General features: G+C 30.8%; 1 protein-coding gene across 7 annotated transcripts in view; it reads left to right on the top strand.

The window, feature by feature from the left end:
- The first annotated feature begins 10 nt into the window (after positions 1 to 10).
- Positions 11 to 9,988, top strand: part of LOC141449646 (suppressor of cytokine signaling 2-like) — an 80,125-nt gene continuing 70,147 nt past the window's right edge. For 3 of the 7 annotated variants that reach the window (XM_074119256.1, XM_074119257.1, XM_074119249.1), the window contains exon 1: positions 11 to 241. Coding sequence is in view for 1 of the 7 variants with exons in the window: in XM_074119252.1 (XP_073975353.1) it covers positions 867 to 872 (6 nt within the window). In the remaining 6 variants the exon portion in view is untranslated. Of the gene's footprint in view, positions 242 to 814; positions 873 to 9,988 lie in introns of all 7 variants that reach the window. The other 4 variants (XM_074119252.1, XM_074119253.1, XM_074119248.1 and 1 more) reach the window with 2 other exon arrangements.

Raw genomic sequence — 9,988 nt, 5'->3', positions numbered from 1 at the left:
TTACAAGACTGGCAGTTTGTTCGCACTACGTTATTGTGTTGGGGTACTAGTAGAAGTTGATAGTTAAATGTATAGTTTTATTTCGTTTTATTATTTTTCTAAGTTAAGTTTCATAAGATTTATGTTATGAATTTTTATTTTAGTGTTACTAAGTGTGTGGTGATCAATTGTTCTTGATAATCAAAAACTAGTTAATTATAGTGCGAATGGAATTATTCTGTTTAGAAAAAGCATTCGATAGGTATGTATTCTTTTACTCAAATTTGTCTCTAATGCAAAACAAATTTAAAAGTTATGATATAAATTAATTAAAATAACTTAAAACAATAAGTTGTTTCCGTAATCGTTGCAAACACATGCTCTTGAAATATGAAATTTAATTTGACTACTTAAATTTAAGATACTGTGTTGAGTTAGAGTCATTACTTCATTATATTTTGGATACTTTTAGTAATGTGTATTTTTAAATAATAGTACGATATATTTTATTAAAATATTTTCCCCATTGTTCTTTCCCATGTATTTTCTAGACATTTTCCGATTATTTATAGCTTTTGTTGCCTTGTAAAACCGGATATCCATTCCTGGTACATTCTAAATAAGCCATTCATTCATTCATTCGTTAACTTACTATGTGTATAGCCTTGATTGATCCCCCATACAAGGTTGTCTCATATTCCTATTCCCTACTTCATTTTCTTTTATTTATTTTTATCAATTATTATTCTTTTTTTAAAACCTTAAATCCAATTTAAAATTTTGTTTTATATTTAAATTAAATTTGTTCATTAATACAAAAATATTTGGTAATTAGATGAATAAATACCTACAAGGCTGTAAGAAAAGATTCTGCGACCCAGCAATAAATGAAGGTAACGAATTTTTTCATCTTAAAAACATTTATTATCAAAGTTTCTTACAGTTTTTTTTTGGGATAATTTAAGGTGCGCCGACATCTGCGGTCATTGGCGCCGCGGAGAGTATTCTTTCTTTACAGAAAACTATTTCCATCTCTGGACAGTGAGCTATAAGAGAAACGGTAAGGACTAGAAACTTAATTCGAACCCTGCATCGGATTCCAGTGCTCTAACTATACTTAGTTAATGCTCTCCCTAGTTTCAAAAGTGCTTGTCACTTTTTTTTTTGTTTTTTAAGTTAATTTCATTTTACACCTATGCACGAATTGGAAAAACTCTTAGGGCAAAGTGCAAAATATGTAGGTTTTGTGTCTTATCTCTCTCCTTGGATAGTCTAGTATTGAAGGTTACTGTACAGTAGTGAGAAATCCCAAGTTGTTTTAATCAACTAAAATGTCTGAAGCATCATCGCCTTTGATCGTTTACTTTCTCTTCTGAATCCCTTTTTGAAATAGAAAAAACAAAATCGTGTAACATGAGATTTGATTACTTTCACATTTTAACTTATACTATTGGGAGTATTATTATTAAAAGTTTGAACAATAAAAAGAACAACTACATTACTTTCTCTACAATTTTAAAAGTTTTAACTCACATTTTGTTTATTTTTTTTTTTCAAATTCCCAACGTTTGAGTTATATTTAATTTTTATAGTATTAGACTGAAACTAACTACCTTTACTCTCAGAAGTGCCGTTAATCAAATTTTCATGAAATTGTAAATAAATGCACATGTACCATCAGTAAAGTGGAAATTGTTGGTTACCGATTTTGCTCTAAACATTACTGTAGCATCCTCTGTTGGTACCAAAACATAAATAGTAGTTTTATCTTTTACTGGAGAACCTATGATAGGTTTTTCTTTCCTAATATTTCAGAAAATTAACATGAAAGAAGGGGAGCAAAATATGAAATATAGATAATCATTACATTTTCAGTTGCGACTTCTACTTTAAGAAAAAAGCAGTAGATGCAATTTTTTTGAAGGTCGACAAATAGGTTAGTTTGTGTTGAACTAAATACTGAAGCACTGAGAATCAGTGAGCCCGGAGATTTTGGTTTCAAACCTAAGTTTGTTACCCTTATTTTGTCTCATAACTTGGCTACACAAATTTTCTACTACTACAGAAAATCCACTTTAAAGTATATAAAAAAAAAAATGCGTTTAGTTTTATATTTTGCACTTTACATATTTCTTGTGACACTTCATTCTTTCCGCATTCACACGTGTACGGTAATGGCTCTTATGTAAATTAGTTTCATGTTCTTCTTTGGTGTTCACCTTGACGTGTGTTACAACTCGTAATTTTCTGAATTGTTATTCAATTCACGGAATAAAATATAATTAACGAAATCAGTAAAGAAATAGAAGTAATGAATTTGACTTTTTTTTTTCTTTTCTATTATAGAACTTATATTTGTAGGTTTCAAACTTCTGGCGAGCCTTAAGGTATTCCGATTTCTTTCGAGAGCTACTAAGTTGATCTTTGAAATTTACTTTACCACCAAGACATATATAAAATTAAGTTCGTAAATAAGAAAAATTATATATGAATTAAAAATGAAAAATTCTTGTATTATTTAACGGTTACAGACAAATTTTCTATCAGCTGTCCGGAATTGTATTCAAATCATTCTTTTACACCCCCACATTTCATAATACTTGTAGTAAATGTATAAGAACTTGTTGTCCCGCTATTTCTCTTTTTTAAGTTTTGAATTTTCTGGCCAATTTCATTTACTAAAAGATATAATAAACTAAGGAACTTTCGAAACGTTGTGATCTCAATAAAAGTAAATCATCGATAATGGTATTACAAAGGAATGGTAAAGTACATCACACGATTCAACGTGCTTTAAATTATATTTTTTTGGCACAATTTTACTATTATTTAGTTTTTGACTAGCCATAATTGTTTATTGCTATGTAAATTTTAGTTATATTTGTTTTATGACTATTTTTTTTAATTCCTAAACTAGTTTTTAGTTATACTATAAAATTTTCAACTTATTTACAAGAATTCCGTCTCTCTTAAATTCCGTATTAAATTGAGGCATTAATTTTGTTAATAGTTTTGTAATTTCCTTTTCGATTCATGGAATATTTTTCCTGAAAATTATTTTTTTCTGTGTTTACCTTATACTTGAGGTGTAGGTTAATTAATTATAATAACAAGTTACTCGTTAGTAGCTAACTCAGTGTAATTTGAGGTGAATGAACAATGATTATAATTATTCTCTAGCACCAAATATTTTTCATGTATCCATTAATACATTTTTTTTAAAATTATATTTAGTTTTTCTTATAGAGTTTGGCATAACTTCTGTTAAACCGTCTATACTGCTCCTATCTTGCATAGATAATCTAGAAGGCTGTTGCGTGACCTAATCTTTTAACCAATGAAACCTATTCATGAACTGCTGCTTTTACTCCTAGTATTTCGTTTTATTTACTTTTGAATGTAACACGAAAAGAACCCAAAGAGGGGAAAATAATATCGTCTGTTAGTGAGAGGGGAGATTCCTGGTAGGCCCAACCGCTCCCCACTCCTTCAGATTGCTTTGCAGCTGAGTTTCACCTTTTCCTTGAAACCACTTATGTATACTAACCAACCTAAAAATATAGTTCTTAAATCTACTGATCAAATATGGGAATGTTAATGCATTTTTAATTCTAAAGCTGTACGGGTTTTAATTTATTTTAGTCAGAATCTTTAATCTATCGAAAAAAAGATTGAAAAATAATAATCTCGTAAGTTGATTAAAGAATTCAAATACATAATTCACTAGCTATCCAATGGGTTATGCAAATGCTTGGCGTAGTAACAGCACGCTACAATAATGATGTTTTCTTTTGAAATTTGTTTAATAAGATATCAAAAAAATAAAATATGGATCCCTATCTTTTTTTCTGATCTGAAGAAGTCCGACCGTTCTGCGAGAAAAACTTCTTGTCTCTTGCTTCTCTTAGACTATTATTAATTCAAAGAATCTGTTAAGAATAAATTATTTATTATATCTATCATTCGGTAGAAATGATGGTTATGGTTATTTCGACCGTTGTTGATAGATGATTTTTGGGGAATATCGAGGTGCGGTCTTAAATAAAAACAACTTTTTTGCTTTATACCAACGTTTCGGTAATTTTTACTACCTTCTTCAGGGTATTATAAAAAAAGTTTGTGAAGTTTAATGTTGTGAACTAACAACAGTTATGGTGACATACTCGTAGCTCTACATTAAACTTCACAAACATTTTTTTATAATATCCTGAAGAAGGTAGTAAACATTACCGAAACGTTGGTATAAAGCAAAAAAGTTGTTTTTATTTAAGACCGCACCTCGATATTCACCAAAAATCATTCAGTAGAAAGTTAAAAGATTACGCCTATTTATTTAAACAGATACAACTTTTTTGTTGTGCTCTGTACTTTTCAGTTTACCAGGTTTCAGTTTCAGTATTTTTAGTATTTCTACTGAGCTCGGGTAATATCTAGTCAATCATACAATTAGTTTCTTCCTAGCTATACAGGGTGAACCAGTAAGTATTGTCAATAGGCCTACTGCGTGTAGTACATCTAAAGTGGAGTTCAATGACGTATTGGCCAAGTTCATATTTTCCTCTGTTCTTGAGTGACGTCACTTTAAAGTTTTTTTTTTTTTAAATCATTACTTTTTTCCAATAAAAATGTTATTACTCAGAAAGTTTTTGTCCGAATTCGATTCTGATGACATGGTTAGAAAGACAGATAAATTTCCTAAAAATTGACACCATTTTGAAGCACAAATTATTCTCCAAACTGCCTTAATCTTCCACCGGAACCTAGGAAAATAAAAGTAATCGAAATTTTTAAGAAAACTCATTAGGCTCTTATGTGATCATTATCAGACCTAGGTGCTGGCACTTTTTACAAAAGTTTCCTTGTCTAATTGGCTATCAAACGGTATATCATTTTCCAGGATTCCTTTTATCTTCGTATGAGAAATTGCGTTTGTTTTGCAAGAAAACGTGTTCACGAGCATACAGCAGTGATATTGTATTGTGTTGTTTAATTCATTAAACTCTTGGGGATGGAGCTGTAGTCAATTTTTAAAGTAGATTGTCTTAAAATAAGGTTCTTTGTGAGGTATGCTTATTTTGATTTAGATTTCTCCTACATCTTGGAATTCAAAACTCTGTACATTCTGTCTATTCATTCTCTGAAGATGAATGGCAAACGTAGCATAAAGTTTTGAAACTACTTTTTTATTTGTTTAAAAGGAAAGAAATGCAGTATCTCCTCGGAGTCTTAAAGAAATAATTGTTTCCCTAATGAAATAGCATTTTATATGTTAGCGTGAAGTACTATTTACCTTCAATAGTTGAATAGCGACGATTATCTCGTTTTCAAGTGTATTTAACAAACTATTGCGCTCTTTTTTGAGTACACTGAACAAACTAACCAAACTACTACGTTTGTTAGCGCTCTATTTAAGTGTAACGTGCTAACTATTACGTTTGTTGGTGCTCTATTTAAGTGTACTGAAAGAATATAACGTTTGTTGGCACTGTATTTAAGTGTAAACACGCTAACTATTACGTTTGATGGTGCTCTATTTAAGTATACTGAAAGAACTACTACGTTTGTTAGCGCTCTATTTAAGTGTAACGCGCTAACTATTACGTTTGTTGGTGCTCTATTTAAGTGTACTGAAAGAATATAACGTTTGTTAGCGCTCTATTTAAGTGTAACGCGCTAACTATTACGTTTGATGGTGCTCTATTTAAGTATAGTGAAAGAACTATTACGTTTGTTGGCGCTCTGTTTAAGTGTATCGTTCAAATCGTTTAATTATACTCGTTGACAAAGACCGAGGCTAGAGCAGTGAACTGAAGAAATTTTTTTCAGTTGAATCGCTGATCCTTGTCGATTTTCCTGACTGATTTTTTTTCTCACGAACTGGAAAATGTGCTATTAGGAAAAAACAAATTTTCTAGACAAATCTTAATTTGTTTATTTTCATTAACGTGTCGTAATTGAATTCAATAAGCAAGTTTTATGAAAACAATAAAGTATAAATGATTTATTTACTACTACAAGGTCTGCTTAAGATCTTTTCAAAATTGTTTTAACATTATATACAAATAATTTTATCAACTGTACCTGTAATGAAGGCATGAAATAATTACTTGTAATGTAGTTTTTTTTATTTCTTTTGAATAATCGAATATTTTACACGTTGACGAGGCAGTGGAGAGTTCTATTAGTTGTAATTGAGGAGAATATTACAGAATTGTGTAGAGAGGCCTTTAAAAATCAATGGCGTCCAATATAAGCCAAGTGTGTAGTTGATTTTCGCTTCATTGAATACGTTCATATTGTTGCAAATTTTTTTTTCGATTATATGTAATATTCAGGACTTGATCGTCGTCCTGTGTAATAACACTGTAAACACCATTAGATTTACTTAAACTGTAATAAACAATAAACTGTTACATTACTAAACCCAGATTATGAGTCATCATCACTTATTTGATGTGTGGTATCGAACTAAATCGACTTTATAAGTGATTAATTAATTCATTTAATATTATAGTTAGAAATATCAAATAATTAATAAATATCAACCTTCCTTGCCATATTTTGAACTCATAATACTGTTAGTAGAAAAATTGTTTAACAAAATTAATAACTTTGATTTTAACAGTTACAATGTTTGCATAACTTTTACATCGATTTGTAAAACAAATAATAATTCAATTCAATTCTAGTGGCACGTAATTCTAAAAAAGATTGGTGCAATAAACTTAATTTTATTATTCTAATTAAATATGGAAAACTTATTTTTTCTATTGTTTGCACGAACTGATGGCGATTCTGTGGATTGAAATTGTTTCGAGAGGAAAATCATTGTTGACTTAAATGAATTTTCTTTTATTATTAATATTTACTTTTAATAGAAAGAAATATTTTTCTGTAATTAAACTATCGTTCGGTTCATTGCCTTTTTTCCTCCCATCCTTCATTAATCAGCAGTTAAGGTGTGGGATTGAATTTTGATTATGCCTTCTTAATTATACTAGGTGGGGGGCAATTAGAATTTGTAAAAATTAATATCCTACCTAGAACTTCTGGGTGACTATTATTATTGCTTCATTTCGTGAGTGTTGTTGGTTGTAAACGTATTTCAATTTAGTATTAACGAATTAAATATTGCTATAGAAAGAAAATACTCAAAACGGGACAGATACCATTGTGGTGGTTAGAAAATAAGCTAAACCTTTCAATTTTAAAGTGACACTTTATCAAATAAAATGATCCTTTTTTTGATTTTAGTTTTTATGGAATTTTGAATTGTTTATATGTACGTATACAGAGTGTATAGGAGGAGTGGTCGAAACTTCGGGAGGTGATTCAGCAGCTCAAATGAAACAAAAATTCATTCATTCAAAAACTAAATCATTAATCATTGAAAAAATAGAGTTGAAAATTTTAACACAAATCATCGAGATCGAATTTTTTAGACATTAAAGTAAAAATGTCATTGTTATAAGAAATGTTTTGAGGCTCTGTACCAAGCAGATTTATAGGAAATTTAATGCTCTTTCGTTTGGAATAAGCAGATTTGTTGTAGGATAAAGGTTAGAAAAGTTACGGCCGTTTTTATGGTGGAAAACGCGAATATCGACGGAAAAGTTAAAAATGCAAATATCTTGGACACCATTGAGAATCGGGCCAAAGTGAAGAGAATATTTTTTGTTGCATTTGAGCTGCTGAATCACCTCGTATACAGGGTGATCCATTTAAAACGCACCAATCGCTAATAACTTTTTAGGGAAGCGGAAATCCGGAAAAACCCATTCAATAAACTATTTTATGTTTTTTTTTTGGTCTAGTTTGCAAATTTTCCACTCCCGATGCCGTATCTTCATTTTTGGCGGAGTTACGGGCAAAAACCTGATTGAGGTTTCATAAGGACTACTGGTTTTGACAATGATTACGAAAACTACATAAAAAAACTGTGAAAAATGGCATTGACCTCGTTTCAATATTCCTAATATTAGTCGAGATATTTAAGATCAAAGTTACAATTTTATCTATTCGTGAACGGTTTTCAACATTAATTTTCCTCCAGAAATACACGTTTTGGGAGGTCCTCTGTCTGCAAAAAATGTTATTTGTGACGCAAAGTAAAAAATTAATAATTGAAGATTTTAATGAATTTAGTGTTATGTAATGGTTGAGGGAGAATCAGGATAAATTACGTTTTATCATCAAATAAAAGCAACCACCACATCATTTTAATGCAAAACTTCTTTGTTTCTTTGCGTGACTTTGTAAGTGGTAGATCCCCAGTTCGAATCCCACTGGTGCGGTCATTTATATATATTTAATACATCGTAATACTTCTTTTAATAAAAAGTATTCATACGCGGGATTCAAACTAGGGACCTCCCACTTACAAAGCCACGCTCTTGACCTCTAGACTAACACCCTGGCAAAAGATTCTTACTGTAATCTTAGGTCAAGAACTCTTGCATAATGGGGTACATTAAAAATTTATTTTTAACTTGGTACTCTTACCAACTGTGGACAAAGTACGCTACCTTGGACTGTACCTAGACAAACGGTTGACATGGAATCCCCCATACTAGACTGTAAAGACAAGAAACTAACCAACGCTAAAAAATTCTCGCTAGACTACTTTACAAACGTTCGAAACTTAACGTACATAACAAAAGACTCTTATAACTACTGTTACTGCGACCTATTTGGTCATAAGGCATCGAAGTATGGGAATCGACTAAGCGTTCCAACTCACTACGCCTCCAGATAATACAGTCAAAAATATTTCGAAAACTTCTTAACGCTCCGTTCTATGTATCTAACCTCACTATCCATAATGTGACCTCAAAATCCCTTTCATTACAGACCTTGCTAACACTCGTTTCTTCAAATTTCATTCCTCTACAGCAGCTCATCCTAACTCTCTCATAGAACACCTATCTTCCTCCACATTACCAGGTAATCCTCTAAGGAGATTGAAGAGAAGATGGCCTCGTGATCTTCTCTCATCGTGAGAGCAGTGTAGCTGAGCACGTTACTGGAGTGACACCACTGGGTGCCTTCTCCACTCAAGATTTCCTTTGATTTCTTTTTTCTTTCACCATATTTGCGTGTTGCAACAACTGTTGCGGTGGAAAATTGCAATAAAAGATTTTTAAAAAAACTTGGTACTCTAATTCAACAAATCTATAAATTTATTTGGTACATTTATTTTGTAGGAAATTGATTTAAGCGCACTTTTAAGAGAACCCTATTTGTTTTATGTTTCCTAATTACATAACTTTATCATTTAAAGAATTAATATAATTGAAATAATTAATCTTAAGATTCAAGAATGGCGAGGAATCGGTCAAATAAAAAATACAAACACTTCTTCTTGCCAACGTTTCGACAAATATATTGTCCTCTTCAGGGCCTGGGTATTACAAATACACAAATACAAACAAATTCAGTAACACAGAAAATCAGTAAAACAAACAAACAAATAATAATATAATTGAAAATCCATCTTTGAAGCAAATTGAATGCCAAAAGTGCCACTATTTTTAATAGTTCACTTTTTGTTTACATAGTTTCAATGATTTTGTTTAACCAATTTGTTTACCACAATACGTGTTGGTCTGTTATTCTTTTAAAACATTTTTTCCGCGAAACTTTTAACTGTACTTTTTTTGGGTGATGTGGTAGAGGCTAAGTTTGTCTTTATCTTTAATTCTTTTTCTGTAAAAAGTTTCACGTACTGATATTACTTTCACGTAAGATCATGTAAATAACTAAGTGGAATTCGTGCAAGTATTCTTTCTATATTTTTTTGATGTTCATATATATTTTTTTTTTTTTTTTAAAAGTTTTATTTAAAATAAAATGAGTTGTTGCAAAATGTTGTTTTATTAAATCCGTTGTGTAGTATATGTGCTGTATTCAGTGAAGGTATATTCCGAGATAGGTCTGACCTCTCTACCACTTCACCACTTCCCCGTTAAACACTCCTACCTGTCTGCATATACCGGTTTTCACTGTAATT

This window comes from Rhodnius prolixus, unplaced genomic scaffold (assembly GCF_049639745.1).
Source record: "Rhodnius prolixus isolate KJV_2025 unplaced genomic scaffold, Rpr scaffold_2, whole genome shotgun sequence".
In the NCBI taxonomy this organism is placed as follows: domain Eukaryota; kingdom Metazoa; phylum Arthropoda; class Insecta; order Hemiptera; family Reduviidae; genus Rhodnius; species Rhodnius prolixus.
Note: the sequence above shows the minus strand (reverse complement) of the source record. Positions and strands in the feature narration are given on the sequence as shown.